This window comes from Vigna radiata, unplaced genomic scaffold (assembly GCF_000741045.1).
Source record: "Vigna radiata var. radiata cultivar VC1973A unplaced genomic scaffold, Vradiata_ver6 scaffold_322, whole genome shotgun sequence".
In the NCBI taxonomy this organism is placed as follows: Eukaryota; Viridiplantae; Streptophyta; class Magnoliopsida; order Fabales; family Fabaceae; genus Vigna; species Vigna radiata.
Window position 1 is genome coordinate 99,088 of NW_014543606.1, and position 18,627 is coordinate 117,714.

At 38.3% G+C, this 18,627-nt stretch overlaps 1 protein-coding gene across 2 annotated transcripts in view; it reads left to right on the forward strand.

Annotated features, from left to right (window-relative positions):
* Window positions 1-18,021, forward strand: part of LOC106754610 (bifunctional aspartokinase/homoserine dehydrogenase 1, chloroplastic) — a 33,617-nt gene extending 15,596 nt beyond the window's left edge. For both annotated transcript variants that reach the window (XM_022777998.1, XM_014636649.2), the window contains exons 12-18: window positions 2,245-2,327; window positions 4,392-4,617; window positions 5,442-5,587; window positions 7,262-7,397; window positions 16,891-16,974; window positions 17,063-17,155; window positions 17,446-18,021. In XM_022777998.1, coding sequence (XP_022633719.1) covers window positions 2,245-2,327; window positions 4,392-4,617; window positions 5,442-5,587; window positions 7,262-7,397; window positions 16,891-16,974; window positions 17,063-17,155; window positions 17,446-17,691 — 1,014 coding nt within the window. In that variant the 3' untranslated portion in view covers window positions 17,692-18,021. The remainder of the gene's footprint in view (window positions 1-2,244; window positions 2,328-4,391; window positions 4,618-5,441; window positions 5,588-7,261; window positions 7,398-16,890; window positions 16,975-17,062; window positions 17,156-17,445) is intronic.
* Window positions 18,022-18,627: the final 606 nt, after the last annotated feature.

Consider the following 18,627-nt stretch of genomic DNA (forward strand, 5'->3'; position numbering starts at 1 on the left):
AACTCATGCTTAATATCTTGTCGGATTTGCATCTCTCATAGCATTCTTCTGTCCGGTGTTTTGAATACAAATGATTCAATGTTTGCCTCTTTGATCGTAGCCTTCACAGGGGCACCAAGAACCACAACTCAATTCAATAATCCTTTTGTAAGGACCTTTCTGACATCTCTTGATAACACCAAAGATCTTGTGGAATCACCAATGTAAACAAGCTCAAAGCTTAGATCAATTTGAGGGCCATTGTGAAAAGAATCTTGTCGTTCTTTTCCACGAATGCAAACATGAGTTTTACTTGGTAATTTCCCTTTGCATCTTCAAAAATGTCTTTGTATGAAGGATCCAATCCACAATAACTTCTTTCACTTGAACCATGTTAAAAACAGTGTGAAACTAAACAAAGCAATGGGTTGACTGAAAAGAAGAAGCAATTGCTTTGTTATGATAGCTCCCATTCTCTAGCCCTACCCTTCGGTCAATAGGACCATTGCTCTGCTTCTTTCTTTCACAACATTACATGACTCCACCATTTGCGGAGGTAGAGACTAAGCAAGAAATGAGGTTTGGTTTTGCATTTCTCTTTGAGCAGATTTGACTAGTAGTAGATGCATTTAGGAGCTCGATGGAAAGGGTTGAGATGAAGAAGACTAATAAAGAACAAAGATGAAAATGAAAGAGAAGTGCAATGGGCAGCAATGGTTGTGAAAAAACCCTAGTTTAGGCACAAGAGATATGTTCTCTTCGTTGTGTTCTATTGTCCCTAGTGTGTTTTATTGGGTTTAAAGTCCAAATAACAACTTGGATAGAAATTGGACCATTTATGGCCAAATAAAATCTTTATATTTAACCTAATAATCAAACAACACCAAACTTCTCCTTTAGCCCACTGCTCTTTGCACTGCTCATTACTATGCATTGCCGCTCATTGTTGCACACTGTTGTCATCTGTCATCATCCACCACTTTCAACTATTGTTGCATCGTCAATTGGCCAAGTTGAAGATAATATCTCCTAGTCTTAGAAACTTCAAATGTTAGAATGTTTTGTATTCAAATGGAGGGATACAGATGATTCAGTGTTCTATTGTCATTCAATGTTTTATTGTCATATTTCTTTTGGGAAGTGTGTTTATTTTATGGTCTATGTTGATGATATTCTTGTTATTGTAAATGATATCACTATTATTGCTCAACAAAAAAGAATTTATCCAGCCACTTCCAGACCAGAGATATGCGGTATCTAAAAATTTCTTAGTATTGAAATGGCACAATCAAAGATATCATCATTTCACAAGAAAAATATGCTCTTGATATTTTAGAGGAGACAAGCTTGCAAATTGCAAGCCAATTAATAGTACTACGGGCTCAAATAAAAAATTAATAAGAGATGAAGGTGAACTTTCCTTAGACCTAGAGAGCTATAGAAAGTTGGTTGGAAAACTCATTTATCTCACTATAATAAGACCTGATCTTTCTTGTCCAGTGGGAGGTTAGTCAATTTATGCAAAACCCTCACATTGATCATTGAAATGTTGTGATTCACATTATCAAATATGTAGAAGGGAACCTAAGATTGGGATTGTTGTATGAGAACAATACTAAAAGCTTGGGGTATTGTGATGCAGATTGGACTCATTGGCCTATTGACAAGAGATCTACCATAGGATAGTATGCCTTTCTTGGAGGGAACCTTGTATCTTGAAAAAAATAAGAAACAAACAACTCCTTTAAGACTTGAAATTTTTGTGAAAATGAGCAGGTGAAGGTGTATTGTGACAACTAGGAAGCTCTTCATATTACCTCCAATCTAGTGGTTCATGATGGAACTAAAAATATAGATATCAAGTGTTAGTTTGTTAAAGAGAAGTTTTTTTCTAAGGACTTTATTAGTGAGTTTGTCTGCTCTAATGAACAATTCGTAGACATTCTAACTAAATCTCTAAGAGGATCTAGGATTGAATTTATAATGCATGTGATCTATATGTTCTACCTTGATGGGGAGTGTTGAAATGTAATGTTATTTTCATTAATTTTTCATTTGTGTACCAGACTTTAGGATTAAGATTTAGGAAAGTGTATTGCCTCTTTTTTGTATCTTATATATGCATCAATAAAAGCCCAAATATGAAGGTTGAATACACTGCCTTCCATTCATCCTATTTGTTCAAGTGGGGTGTCTTTATTTATTATATTAACATACTAGAATTGAAATATGTGACAAATTTACCTCACAAGTCTTCTAATGCAGGCCTCAATCCTGAAAGAAGAATTCAACATTGATTTGCGTGTAATGGGCATACTTGGTTCAAAGTCAATGCTTCTTAGTGATGCGTAAGTTGAATCATTCTTACTGAAATAACTTTTAGAATGCTCATTATGCTTTCTTACAAGTACAGCCAAGAGTGTCCTTTATATGAGTAAGCGAACTTCACTTTACATATGCTTTTATCTTTTTTGGAAAGGTTTTTTGGTCTTTATGTATTATTTTTGCATTCTTATTTAGATAAAAGAAAATTATTATTAGAACAAAAGAAAAGGTTGAATGAAATTTCCTCAGCGGACTATGCAGTTTCACCTCAAATGAAATTCTTAAATTTAAGATTTAGGAGAGAGAATATATTTTTTATTATTTGTCTCCTTACATGCATTCAATATATATACAAGAGCTTATTGAATGAGTAGCCTATTCTATGGAACAAATCCCTAAAATTGTGGGATTGTTATTCTAGTAATAATAGCAAGATACAAAGAATATAACAAATTAAATACATGGGAATAATATCTAAAGTTTCCTAAAATATATTTTGACACTCCCTCTCAAGCTGAACTGTTTTCCATTCCTAGCTTGGATATATTTCTTTCAAAATACTGTTGCTTAGTCCATTGGTGAGAATGTCTGCAAGTTGACCTTGAGTGGACACATATGGTGCAAATCAAGCCACTGTCAAGCTTTTCTTTGATAAAATGTTTGTCTACCTCAATATGTTTTTTTCTATCATGTTGTACTGGGTTGTCTGCTATACTAATTGTAGATTTATTATCACAATATAACCTCATTGGTTCATCCCACTTTATCCTTAAGTCTTTCGATATAATCTTCAGCCATAAAAGTTCACACATTCCTTGTGCCATTGTTAAAATTCTACTTCAACACTAGATTTAGCTACCACACTTTGTTTTTTACTCTTCCAAGCTACTAGGTTTCCACCAAGAAAGGTACGATATCTAGTAGTTGACCTCCTATCCATAGCTGAACATGCATAATCAGCATTTGTATATGCCTCAAGACTAGCATTCTTATTTTTGAACAAAATTACTCTTCCTGGTGTCCCTTTTAAATACTGGACAATTCTAAGTGTAGATTGTAAATGTGTTTCCTTTGGTTGGTGTATAAATTGGCTAACTAAGCTCACATCAAAGGCAATATCTGGCCTAGTGTCAGATAGGTAAGTGAGTCTTCCCACAAGTCTTTGTGATAGGTACCCAGGTTTATTTTAAACTGTAAATACTTCCAAGGCAAGTTCTTGGATGTTCACCCAAAAAAACTAGATAGCTTTATTAACAATGAAACAAGCACAATAATCTAAATTGTTACACAAGCCCTGGTCTTTTGAGAGGACCAGACTCTCCTTAGTCTTCCCTTTACAAAACTTCCTAAAAATTGCTAATAACAACTGCTTACATAAACTTTATAAAAGTCTGAGACAACAAAGCCTATCCACAAACAGTTATAACTGTCTATCCCTTTTATATTTCCTAATAGACTAAATCATACAGTTTTTCTTCTACTGTAAACCTTCACTTTGTACCTATCAATGCTCCCTCCATGAAGTTTCACCTTGTCCAAAAGGTGAAAAGTAGGGAACTCTGTATTGATGGCTGTTGCAGATTCCAAACTATTTTGAATTGGGAGGTGTTTTCAACTGTACGAACTACCTTCTTTTTTCCTTATTTTGTAAACTGTGTCAAACTTATCAACACCCCTACCATGAAGGTGCACCTCATCCTCAAGGTGAAACTCTGGAACTTCTTTATGAATGCACACAACAAATTCCCCTAACTCCTGAATTTCCTCTTTTGAAATAAGATTACTCTAATTATCATGTACTTTTGTACCAATTTATTCTTATAAATAGATTATGAGAGGGATCAATCAAGCCCTCTAGAATTATTTTACAGTTTAATTCTCAAGTATCTAAAGTTTCCTCAAATATATTTTGACAGAAATTGTGTAAATTTCACACAAATGTTGTTGCATTATCACATGTTTGTTTTCTGTTCTTAAAGAAGTATTATAATCAGAGATGGACCTATTTTTTCTTTTACTTTTATCTGTACATTTTTGACTAAGTTTGTTTTTGTTCAATCATTATATAATGTTAATGCTCTTTGCAGGGGCATTAACTTAACTAGATGGAGAGAACTTCGAGAGGAAAGAGGAGAAGCGGCTGATTTGGAAAAATTTGTTCAACACGTACATGGAAATAATTTTATACCCAACACGGCACTAGTAGACTGCACAGCTGACTCTGTCATTGCTGGTTATTACTATGAGTGGTTGCGCAAAGGAATACACGTAGTTACTCCTAACAAGAAAGCAAATTCAGGGCCACTTGAGCAGGTAAAGAACTGCACATTGTCCTTTGGATGGGTAGTGTCTATTATTGATTTATCTCATATAATCAATGCCGTAGGTTTTTGACTGTACAAGCCAATGTTTTCTGCAAGTACACTGCTGCATATGGAAATTCCAATTTGAAGTAATTTAATTTCTACTTTTTAAGTTAGAGAATAAGTCATTTAAAGGAATCATGCTTTTCTTAAAGAATCATGCTTCTAGTGTGACTTGCCAAGTCACATGGTCATGCTTTTCTTATCGAATAGGTGCACAAAGGAGAAGCATTTTTGGTCTTGGCTTGCAAGAAACCGGCCATAGGATTTCCTTGTGGTCCAAACTAGCCCAATGAAACCCTAATTACGTCACACACACAAAGCTTAAACCTAGGCCCAAAACTACACTACTTGATCCAAAGCCCAAAACAAGGCCCAATACAAGACCAACAAATCCTGCACTACTTGGCCTAAAATGCAAGTTCCAAAGTAAACCTATTCTACTTATTTACAATTATTATTGGCCCATGAGAAAAAGTGCTTGGACCCACTCAACTTAATTGAGGCTCACTCAGCTCAATTGAGGCCCACTCTTCTTGTATGCGCTGGCCATGGCTGAGGCGTTTGCCATCATTTATGGTCAGTATAAAACTGCTACAGCAATCAATAGTAGGCAATGGATTATGATCATGTTCTTCTGGTTGAACAAGTACTTTGACTATATATTTAATGGTTTTTGTTTATTCTGGAAGTGCTTTCTTAAGGTTGAGCAGCTTTAGCTAGTACATATGCATACCTCTGGAAAATTTTCATACCATTGTTCTCTATATCCAGTATTTGAGGTTAAGAGCTCTTCAAAGGCAATCCTACACACACTACTTCTATGAAGCTACGGTTGGGGCTGGTCTTCCCATTGTCAGCACTTTACGTGGCCTCCTTGAAACTGGAGACAGAATATTGCAAATTGAAGGGATATTTAGGTATGCTTTGATGTGTTATTCCTCTTTTTTTATTTTTATTTTATTTTTTTGCCTTTATATTTGTATGTGTTAGAAGTGGGTTTTAAAGCCTAACTCAACCCTACAAACCGGCTTGTAAGGTGAGGTCTGCATCTCACTTATATATTATAAATTGGCCTTATATCTAGTCGATGTGGGACTTCCAACACACCCCCCTCACGCCGATGTATATACATATCGAGCGTGAGACTAGATATTAATGGGTGGTCCGATAACGACCCTATAGCGGGTGGAACAATCTGCCCAACAAATATCGCTAGGATAGACTCTAACCATAGTTCTGATACCATGTTAGAAGTGGGTTCTAGGCCTAACTCAACCCTACAAAACCGGCTTGAAGGGTCGTTATCGGACCACCCATTAATATCTAGTCTCACGCTCGATATGTATATACATCGGCGTGAGGGGGGTGTGTTGGAAGTCCCACATCGACTAGATATAAGGCCAATTTATAATATATAAGTGGGGTGCAGACCTCACCTTACAAGCCGGTTTGTAGGGTTGAGTTAGGCTTTAAAACCCACTTCTAACAGTATGGACTATCAAAATTCTCAGTCTTGCTTTGTCTCATTTGTCCAACCTCTTATAATTTTCCCACTTTTAGCACAAAGAAATTAAAACATTGTTTTAACTAAAATGGAGGTGCAAAAGTATCACTATGTTGTTTGCCATCCCAATTATGTTGGCCCCACTAACATCAGTCATCTGCAACATCTCAAAATCACATCAAAACAAAAGAAAATAATGCAAGAATAGTGGGGGAACTAAACCAAACACACTATTTAGAAACAAACCTATAATATGGTAACTTAAACCCATCTCTAAAAGTTTCTGGAGAAATAAATCCTGCTATGTTATCCAACCAACTTTAACCCTTAGTTTGCACCATAATTAGCAAGCCTATCAGCATATCAGTTACATTCCCTATAGATGTGCGAAAAATATAAATTGTAAGTGTATACTTTTCTCCATACAATTAATCCTTCTATATCTAAACCTATCTCTAAAAGTTTCTGGAGAAATAAATCTTGCCATGTTATCCAACCAACTTTAACCCTTAGTTTGCACCATAATTAGCAAGCCTATCAGCATATCATTTACATTCCCTATAGATGTGCGTAAAATATAAATTGAAGTGTATACTTTAATTAATTTGTAGATCTGAAAAGCTTGAATAACTAACTGAGTCACACTGAATCCATAGTTTGCTCCGACCTTTAGGAAAAGTCATTTCCGTAGCAATGACTACACCATTGCCCCAGCATATAAAGCATTCTAAACTCCCAGAAAAGCAGATAATCATCCAATGATAGAAGATCTTTAGTCTCTAAAAATTCCACCACACCATGCTCTTTATGGTGTCCCTTCTGCAGCACCATTTGTGTTACATTTCACCCAAAGAAACTCGGAGGAGTCCACCTCAGAACAGGTATGTATTGTGGTGCCTTCCTTGAATGTGGCTCCACAACAAAACTGAGGGGTGCGTGCATCCCTTACAGAAATGAGCTGCCCTATTGTATCAGCAAAATTGATGTTTCAATTCTGTCATAACTTTGATCGTATTTTGTGGATTGTCAATGTCTAGAGGCATTATTCATTTACCATTCACCATAAGTATTGCTTCTGGTTTTGCAGTGGGACTTTGAGTTACATATTTAATAACTTCAAAGATGGCCGGGCTTTTAGCGAGGTAGTTGCTGAAGCAAAGGAAGCTGGTTATACTGAGCCAGATCCAAGGGATGATCTGTCTGGAACAGATGTTGCTCGAAAGGTACAGTGTGGTATATGTTTACCAAATTTTGTTGTCAAACGTTAATTAACTCCTTTATTCTGTAATTTTTTTCACGTGACATGTATCCTATACAAATACTCTTAAATACTTTATTGATACAAATGTGTGAAGTAATATGAAGTCCAATATTGTAGCTTTAGCTACATGAGACAGAAACATGTAAGCATATCCCTTGATGAACCAAAAATGGAATTTGTTCTTTTTATGAATGCTTCCAAGAAAGGAATAAGATTGATACTATTCCTGTATGTAAACCGTTCAAAAAGTGATTTTCGAGGACAATGATTTATAATTTTATTGTTTTTAATAACATCTAAGAAGTTAGTTTATAATTTAGATTGCAAATATGTTCTTTTACGTATTGTACCCTATGTTTATTAGGTCATCATTGTTGCATTATTGTATGTGTATAAGTGATCATGCTTTTAGTTTCAGTTGAGTAGGATATATGAGTAGGTTGTTTTTTAAATGATTCAATTCCAAATGAAACATTTACATACTTGAATTCAGTTGAATGCTAAAATATAAATTTGTTCCACACTTACCTATCACCTTAGCAAGTATATTCAAGTTCAAATTTGTTTGTTAAATTTGAGATTCTAAAAATAAAATTTTTATTAATATTCCTCTTTGATGCCACTGGTTTTGTAAATCACTAAGGCAACACTTAGGAAGCAAAATTTACACGATTGAAGTATTATATCATATTAATAATTATGGTTTAACTAGGTAATATTATTACTATTCTTCTTTGGGAATTTGTTAGGAAATGGAGAGTGTATGAGAGAAGGAGGAAGACTTAATAGCTTAACTTCTTTAGCAGTTAGGAATGGCGGGAAAGGGAATTGTATAAATAGAATTTTGTGTATTGTTTAGGGGGCTTTTTGACAATTAGTGTATAGACAGGAACCTTTGGTCCTGTGGGGGAGATTAGGCTCCCATTCATTGCTTGTACGTTGTATCTTACAAGTTTTGTATACAAGAAACCCATTCTTTTGTTATCTGTGTGTGAGTGGTGAGTGTGTCAGTGGCTGTCTGGTTTGGTTTCTTACCCAGAAACCTAACAATTTGGTCCAACCTACTGGATACAAATTGTGCGAGAAGAGTGTATGGAAGGGAGAATGGACGGTCGACTAAACGTGGTGGAGGGACAGTTGGAGGCGATGGAGATAGCAATGCATGGAATGAAGGCGGAATCAACCGTAATGTGCCAAGACCTGCAAGAAATAATGAAGATGCTGGGGGCGCGAACTTGCAACCATGAGGGGACATTTGATGGAAGTCAAGCTTCCGTTAATAAGAACGATAGAAGGCGCCAGGAAGAAGCTGGAGGGAGAGGGGGCGATGATAGTCAAGAATGGCAAACCCACTAGAGGAAGAGGGTCGAATTGCCCGTTTTTGGGGGTTTGGACCTGCTGAACTGGATTAACTAGGCGGAAAAGTTTTTCGAGTTGCAAAGGGTGGCTGAGGATGAGAAAGTGCGCATAGCTTACATTAGCATGGAGGGTAGTACAGGTTACTGGTTTAGATTTTGGAAAGAAAAGGCCGAAAACCATTCTTGGGAGGGCCTAAAAGGAGCGATAATAGGGAGGTTTGGAGGAAGGCATAGGGGGGATTGTTTTTGAGAGGCTGGCCGCTCTAAGACAGGAAGGCACCATGGAAGAATACGTCCAAGATTTTGAAATCTTGGTGGGTCAAACTCAGGGAGTGTCGGAAGAACATATGCTAGGGTATTTTCCCGTCGGACTACAAGACAGCATTTGAAATCAGGTCAGGCCCCACGATCCACAGGAGCTAATGGTTGCAATAAGGGTTGTGAGGGATGTTGAGGAGGTTTCAGGTAGCGTGAAAGCTGGGAGTTGGAATATAACCAAGAATCCACCTTCTTGGGGGCGAGCGACGGGTGCAGTGACGCGAAGCGAGGCCAGTTGCAGTAATCCGAGTCGTCCAGGAGTCGCTGAGAGTGTGGGATCAATGAGACGGGAGGGAAACATGACGAGTGGAGTGGCGAAAGTGAGCAATGCAAGGGGGAGTAATAACAGAGGAAGAAGTGTGAGAAATCTTCCCTATCCAGAATTCTTGTTATGAAAAGAAGAGGGGCGCTGTTTTAGGTGTGGTGGACCGTTCAGTACCGACCACCATTGCCCGGAGCGGAGCTTAAGGGTGGTTATTTTAGTAGAGGATGAAGATTAGGAAGGGGAAGAAAGGCTGATAGTGCTGGATGAAAAGAAAATTGAGTTATCTGCTTTTTCAGCTGAATTGCAAGGAAGGATTGGGGAGAGAAAGGTGTTAGTGTTAGTAGACAGTGGTGCAAGCCATTATTTTATTAGTCAAGGATTAGCAGAAGAGTTGGACTTGTTCATTGAAGATACACCAACTTACCAGGTGAGTCTAGGTGATGGGCAGAGAAAATATACTAGGGGATGCTGTGAGAAGGTCGTAATCACCTTAGGGGAAGCTGAAGTAGAGGAGAGATTTCATCTGTTCGAGTTGGGAGGAGTGGACATAATCCTGGGAGTGGAAGGGTTAGCCGAACTAGGTGAAGTGATTCTGAATTGGGGAGATGACGATGATGTAGAGTCAAGGAGGGAAGAAGGTTGTTCTAAGGGGGGACCCTACATTGGCTAGGAGGTTGGTGGAAACCAAAGCTTTATTAAAGTTGACAGAAGTAGACGCTTGGACACTGGTGTGGGACTTGGGTCAGGTAGAAAGGGGTGGAGGAGTACCCAAGGCTGACAGGGAAATTAGAGGAGGAGTTGGAAGGGATTTTGAAGTTATATTCACGAGTTTTCCAATAGACAAGGGGGCTGCCCCCAGACTGATGAATTGTGCATCAGATTCCTCTTAAGGAAGGGGTTGATCCAGTAAATGTGCGCCCATACAGATACCCGCACCTGATGAAAGGGAGATTGAGAAGCAAGTGGCTGAAATGTTGAGGGCAGGGATCATTAAGCCAAGCACAAGCCTATATCCCAGCCTAGTCATTTTGGTCAAGAAGAAGGATGGCAACTGGCGTTTTTGTGTGGATTATAGGGCCTCAAACCGTGCAACCATACCAGATAAATTCCCAATTCCTGTGATAGAAAAATCTTGGGTGAACTGAGAGGAGCTAGATATTTTTAGAAGGTGGATGTGAAGGTGGGGTACCACCAAATTCGGATGGGCGAGGGTGATATTCATAAAACTGCCTTTAGGACACACCAAGGACACTATGAGTTCTTGGTGATGCCTTTTGGCCTCACTAATGCACCATCGACCTTCGAAAGCGCCATGAACAGCTTATTGCATATTGGTGAATAGCCTAACCTGGGAGGAGCATTGGGAACATGTGAGACTGGTGCTGCACGTGCTGGAATAGAACAATTGGGTGGCTAATAGAAAAAAAATGTCAATTTGGGAGAGCCCAGATCAGATACCTGGGACATCAAATTTTAGAGAAAGGAGCTGAGATGGATCAGGAAAAGGTCAAGGCAGTGTTGGAGTGGGAAGAGCCTAGAACTCTGAAGGCTTTAAGAGGCTTTTTAGGCCTAACAATACTACAGGCGATTCATGAAGGATTATGGTAAAATTGCAAAACCCTTGACAGAGTTGTTGAAAAAGGGGCAATTTGCTTGGACAAAATAGGCCAAGGCTGCCATGGCAAGGTTGAAGGAAGCTGTTACCTCTACACCTATGTTGATATTGCCAGACTTTTCACATAGAATGTGATGCCTCAAGAGGAGGACTGGGGGCAGTTTTGACCCAGCGAAAAAGACCCATTACCTTCTTTAGCAAGGATTTATCAGAAGGGTCATTAAACAAGTGTATATATGAGAAGGAGCTGATGGCATTAGTTACGGCTATCCAGCATTGGAGGCCATATCTCCTAGGGCAGAGGTTTATGGTGCACACAGATCAAAGAAGTCTCAAGTACTTGCTAGAGCAGAGGATAACACATCAGAATCAACAAAATTGGATGGCAAAACTTTTGGGGTATGACTTTGAGATTCTGTATAAGGCTGGGACCACTAACAGGGTGGCAGATGCCCTATCAAGAAGAAAGGAAGGTAGTGGAGAGGAAGAAAAGGAGTTACAGGTAGTTGCCAGATCCTATTGGCAGGATTTCCAAGAGGTGTTAAAGGAGGTTGAGGAGGATGAGGTGCTAATGAAGATGATAGAAGACATCCAGAAGGATCCTAACTCTCATTCAACTTTCACCTTAGATTAGGACAGGTTGCATTACAAGGGAAGATTGGTGCTTTCAGCTAAATCTGTTTGGATTCCCAAGCTTTTTGCTGAGTTCCTCATGACAAGTACAGGAGGCCACTCTGGTGTTTATAGGACTTACAGAAAAGTAGCCCAGTCTTTGTATTGGATAGGGATGAAAAAGTCAGTCGCTGACTTTGTTGCGGGTTGCTTAATATGCCAACAACACAAATATTTAGCATCTTCTCCTTAAGGGCTGTTACAACCCTTGCCCATACCTCACGCTGTTTGGGAAGAAGTGAGTATGGATTTTATAATGAAGCTACCAAAATCTCAGGGATATGATGCGGTGCTGGTAGTGGTTGATCGTCAAGGTAAATACGGTCATTTTCAACTACTAAAACATCCTTATTTAGCTCGGATAGTGGCGGAGGTATTTGTCAAGGAGATAGTACGAATACATGGGGTCTCAGTTTCCATTGTAAGTGACAGTATGGGTACAATCTATCATCCTTAGTTAGATGGCTAAAGTGAGGTGTTAAACAGGATTGTGGAAGGTTACTTGAGGTGTTTTTGTTTAGAGCAGCCAAAGAATTGAAGTATAGTGCTGCCGTGGGTTGAGTATTGGTATAATACCAACTATCAAGGTGCAACCAAGTGCTCTCCTTTCGAGCCAGTGTATGGCAGGGCTCCTCCCTCTTTGAGTAATTCATACCAGGGGAAACCCCTTTAGAAGCAGTCACCCAGGAATTGCAAACCAAAGATGAAGCCCTTAAGCAATTGAGGTTTCATTTGACCCAAGCTCAGGATTTGATGGACAAACATGTGAATAAAAGGAGGAAGCCAATAGATATTAAGGTCGAGAATTGGGTCTACTTAAAGATTAGACCCCATAGACAATCTTCATGCCATCCAGACTACATCCGAAGTTATCATCTCGATATTTTGGGCCTTTCCAAGTTGTGTAGCAAGTGGGGGAAGTGGCGTATAAGCTCCAATTACTGGACACGACTAGGATACACCTGGTGTTCCATGTATCTCAACTTAAAAAGGTAATGGGTGCGAAGAAGGTAGAAAGGGAACTGCCACCAGAGTTGAAAGCAGAAGGGCCTACTTTTTGGCCAGTCAGAATCTTGGAGAGGAGGCAAGTACAACAAGGGGAGGAGGTGGTCCAACAAATATTGGTGGAATAGCAAGAAGGAGGCAGAAAGGGAGCAACTTGGGAGGACAGGTTGACTATAAAGGATCAATATCCAGATTTCGACCTTGAGGACAAGGTTGATGATGAGGCGGTGGGTAATGTTAGGAAATGGAGAGTGTATGAGAGAAGGAGGAAGAGTTAATAGCCTAACTGCGTTAGCAGTTAGGAATGGCGGGAAAGGGTTCTGTATAAATATAATTCTGTGTATTATTTAGGTGGCTTTTGGACAGTTAGTTGTATAGACAGGAACCTATGGTCCTGTGGGGGAGATTAGGCTCTCATTGATTGCTTCTACATTGTATCTTACCAGTTTTGAATACAAGAAACCCATTCTTTTGTTATCTCTGTGAAAGTGGCAAGTGTGTGAGTGGCTGTCTAGTTTGGTTTCTTACCTAGAAACCTAATAGAATCAAAATTTTACTTAATTTCTTTATAAATAATGTAAAACTGATGTATGATGACCTACTTTTATTGAAGTCCCAAGAATTTTCAAGCTGATGTGTTTTGGGTGGCGCAAGGCCAACAGGAAATGAACTTGTTAGTTTCTTGATTGAAAGAAACCCAAAACGTGCAATTTCACACCCAAAAACACCATTGACATTGTTAGGTTTCTTAAGAGCAAGAAACCTTGAACACTATTCTCGTTTAACTCAAGAAACGAAACACAACAAAGAACAGTTTCTTTATTTCAGAAAAACACAACAATGTACAACACTATCAAGGAAGCCCGTCTTCCTCCCTCACAGGATGTGCAGATCCTATCTCAACTACAAACAGCATGAAACGTGTCCCTGACAGACCCTTATTCCCCATATATAGCTAATTCCTAGCTAACTCCTAAAACAACCTCCTATGCAATTGCCTAACCAACTTCCCTCTCCATTCTATTTTATGTTCTGTTTTTTCCCCCTTTTTTCTAACATAAACCCTTAAAACCCTATTATTACTTGCCGGCCTCTGAACAACCTTGTTGTCAAGGTGGAAATCTGAGAATTTGTCTTTCATGGTCACCACATCTTCCCAGGTGGCAGGTTCCATCCTCCTTCCTGCCACTCAATGAGTACTTGGGCCACTAGTTTACTTTGTAGTTTTACTGTCCTTCTCGCCAACACTTTGTGTGGCGAACATCTTTTCCCTCTTTCTTGAAAGTCCTACAGTAACTTCTTTTCGACCTGCTAGGTTCCCACTACCAATTTGAGTTGGGAAAAAAAAGTCGGGTTGATATGGGCAATTTGTGGCAGTTGTAGCTTGAACGCCAGTGGTACAATTTGTTTGGTCACTAGGAAAGGTTCGTAATACCTTGTTGACACCTTAGGGTGTAGTCGTGTAAGCATGGATGCTTGCCTATGCGGTTTAATTTTTGAATATACCCAAACCCTTTTTTAAATCATGGATGGCTTGCGTTTTTTGTTGGCGAATTTAACCATTTGGTCTTGCACCCTTCCCAAGTGATACCTTAGTTGTTTCAAAGCCGCATCCCTATGTTGTAACTCTGGTGCCATTGCCTCTACCGTTATCTCACCTCGCACAACACGGGCTACAGATGGGGGAGCCCGCCATATACCACTTCGAAGGGAGTGCACTTGGCACACCCTTGGAAACTGGTGTTATACCAGTACTTCGCCTATGGAATAATAGTACTCCAGCTTCTAGGTTGTTCTGAGTTGAAGCACCTTAAATAGGTCTTGAGGGTCCTATTCAACACTTTTGTCTGACCATCTGTCTCTGACTGATGTGTATGCTCATCAGCAATTTTGTCCACTAAAATCTGAACAATTCTTTCCAAAATAGGCTCAGAAATGTTGACCACTTGCAGTTTAACCACATATCTTACAAACACTTATGCCAGATCAAGAGGGGATCAAGAAGTGATCAAGAAAGGGTGGAGGCATGGAAGGAAGAGACAACACCTTGGAGAGGAGGACCACCAAACAGAAAATGAGCAGGGCAGAATGGAGAAGAAATATGTAAGAAATGCGGCAGGAAACCAGAGAACTCTTGCGAGTTCTTGGAGGAAGGACGTGGAACCAGGAAAAAAGGATTAAAAGGCAGTCCAGGTTCTGTAAATGGAAATCAAGATTTTGTTAACAGAGGAAAAATAGGAACCAGCGAACAGAAAATGAGCAGGACAAAACCGAAAATGAGCATGGAAGAATGGAGAAAAAATATGCAAGAAATGCGGCAGGAAACCAAAGAACTCTTGCGAGTTCTTGGAGGAAGAGTGTGGAACTAGGAAAAAGGATTAAAAGGCAGTCCAGAGTCTGTAGATGGAGATCAAGATTCTGTTACCAGAGGAAAAATAGAAAGGAGGGAGGAATTTCTTCAAGATGTCTTGAAAGGAAAGAAAGAAGGAAAGATAAGGACGAAGGCTGGGCAATATAGTTTGCTAGACATCAAGTAATTCAAGAAACCTTCAAATGGAGGGGAAAATTCAAACAATTGGGAGAAGGAAAGAGAAAGAGATATCAGTGCAGAAGACAAAAACTGTGATGGAGACATTGTTGGTGTTGTTGCCTAGGGAGTGGCAAAAGCTGTTGTTTCTGGGAAGGAAAGAGAAAGAGATTTCAGTGCAGAAGACAAAAACTATGATGGAGATATTGTTGTTGCTACCCAGGAAGTGGAAAAAGCTGCTGCTTTTAGGGGAGATAGTTGGGTAGGTTGTGGTGTGCATGTCAAAATAGTGAAGGAGGGTGAAGACAGAGGAAAGAAAGCAGAATATGGTGGAAACAGGGTGACTATTATGGCTGGAAATAAAGTAGAAGATGCAACTTTCTTGAATATGGAAAAAATATGGTTGTCACAAACATATAAAACACCAGACGACCTATGGCAGGGATATTTCTTTGTAGGGCTGCAATATAACATTAAGAGGAAACAGTTAGCTCAACATGATGATGATGATGAAGGAATTGGATGGTCAGATCAACAAGTTCTTTCCTTTTTAGCTTCTAAGATAAACAAATCTGGGCAAGGAGAGGGCTTTGCCCGTACTACTGCTATGAAAATACAAAAAAGGTTTTGGGGGTGGAAGGAGAGAAAAGAATTCTTAAAGGAGTCAACAATTATTTCGTATAGACCACCACCCAAGCCTCCAGACCTAAATTCTCTTCCTATGATGAAGATGAGCCATGGGAACAAGCTTCCCAATTCCAACCTTGAGGACAAGGTTGTTTTGCAGCAGAGTATAATGATAGGATATAAGGTGATAGGTTATAATGGATTTAGGACGGAGAGCGGTTAGGAGGGAAGAGTTGTTTGACACTTAGTTAGTGGGAAGGAGAAGGAAGTTTATAAATAGAGTGTGTGTTCTGTACGGGGTAGTTAGTCATTTTGTACATTTGGTGCAGACTGGATAATCATTCCAGTGGAGGGAGAGAGGCTTCCTTTGGGGTGATTCTTTGTACATTGTTTCACTCATATATCAATAATATACATGCTGGTTTGTGTCTTTTCGTGTGTGCTTGAGAGTTGAGGAGGGTTGATTGGTTTCTTGACAAAAGAAACCTATCAAAAAACCTTGAATCCACAATGATAAAATTCAGTATTTTCATATCATCATCCCATCCCAAGCTATTATTGTCACTGCACTTATTATTAGCCGCAAATTGGCCATAAGAATCCCTATGCAGGTGATTGGATCCAGGCCTCTGGTTCAACACAAACACCCTAAACAAACATCAACCATTCCTTTTTTATAACACCTAGATAAAATTTAGCCATGTCCACATTGGTGGTGTGGATTTGAATCTTGTTCTTCTTGCATAGGAAGATATGTTAGAAGTCTCACATCGACCGCAGATAAGGTCAATTCATAGTATATAAGTGAGTGCAAATTTCACCTTACAAGTCGGTTTTGTAGAGTTGAGTTAGACTTAAATTCTACTTCTAACAATTAATAATGACAAATATTTGCGAAGATATTTCTCTATTTGATGTAATAAAATATCATTTTTCTGTTTCATGTGATAGTCATATTTAACCATTAACTACAATGTGAATCTTGGTTCATGATAGCATTTTTATGCTGCATGTAATCCTGACAGTGGCCATTTAAATTTAAATCATGAAGCTTCTTTGACTCTACAGGTTATAATTCTTGCTAGAGAATCTGGATTAAAGCTAGAACTATCAAATATTCCGGTTGAAAGTCTTGTGCCAGAACCACTACAAGTAAGAACCAACTTCTACTGATTACGCGTTTTTAAGTTCTAATGTGTAGCATTTTGATTTAAAACAATGGTTGGATGAATTGGTGCAGGTTTGTGCATCAGCTCAGGAGTTTATGCAAGAGCTACCAAAATTTGATCAGGTGTTCACAAAGAAACAAGAAGATTCTGAGAATGCTGGAGAAGTGAGTATTATCTGCTTCTATCAGTGCATAATTCATGCACAAATATCTTAGTATTTGTTTTGTTTGTGAAAATGTTTTACAAATTAGAAAAATCACTATTATATTTTCTTTTTATTTTTTATTTTCGAAGTTTGTACAGGTAATTATATGTTGTTTGTTTTAATTTTGCATAGTGAGTATTATCTGCTTCTGTTTGTGTCCTTAACTATATAAACGTACATGGACATCTCGTGTATATTTTTCATGCCCCTCATACACAACTCTGAGATTGATGTATTTGAACTGTGAAGGTCTTGAGATATGTGGGAGTGGTGGACGTGATTAATAGAAAAGGAGTGGTAGAGCTGCGAAGATACAAGAAGGATCATCCGTTTGCACAATTATCTGGATCTGATAACATTATTGCATTTACAACAAGAAGGTACAAGGATCAGCCTCTGATAGTTCGTGGGCCAGGAGCTGGTGCTCAAGTCACAGCTGGTGGAATATTTTCTGATATTTTACGACTTGCTTCATATCTTGGTGCTCCATCATAAGCGTCAATCTGCGTGCATAATTTTGTATTGTCAATCTGCTTATCTTGATTTCTTTATTAGTAATCTTGTTATCCCGTCTTTTTTATTTATCTTTTGTTTGAAACATTAATAAGGGAATGTCTATTTTTAGGAGATTCTATTTCTTTTATGGATGTCCATTTTTTAGTGCCCTTATTAAAGATGCTTTGAAAAATGAAAGACACTTGACTTTAGGGGAAGAGAAGGACCAAGATGAGAGTAAAATTGAGTTTTTACTGTTTATGGGGGTGCCAGAAGAAAACATGGATGTAGGTTCTTGTTATATTTTGTCAATATAGTGTGATGTTATTTAAGAAAATTAAGTGAAGATTTCCCATGGACATTAAGATAATAAACTATTAAGATGTGAAGAAATAGTAGAAATACTAGAGAGGAGGGGAGTCCATTAAACAAGAAAATTAAAGAAGATAGTCTTAAAAACACATAAACCGAATGAAATAAGTAAATAGAGAAAAAGAGGGAGAGACATGAAAGGGAAAATGAAAAGAGGGAATTACATGGTCTTGAAGGAGACCCTATGGCTAGGCTAATTGTAACACTTCTAATTTGGATGTCATGAAAATCTGGCAAAATTTAACATTTGAAAAGAGAGAATAAATTGAAAATTTTATTACAAGAAAACTTATTACAATCTAAATAAAGCGCATTCAATACCAAAGAAATTACAGAGATAAAGTGTGAAGATTTAAAAAAAAAAATTAATTTCTTATAACTTAAATATAACTGTTCATATCTCAATTAAATACGTAAAATATTGATTACAACTTAAAAATAGAAATTATCTAAATCTAATCATAATATTCAAAAAATTAATACAATCCTTTACTTAAATAGATAAACTTTAAATAAAACTTTCAATCATCAAATCTCTCTCAATCAAATTACTCTGTAATGCAT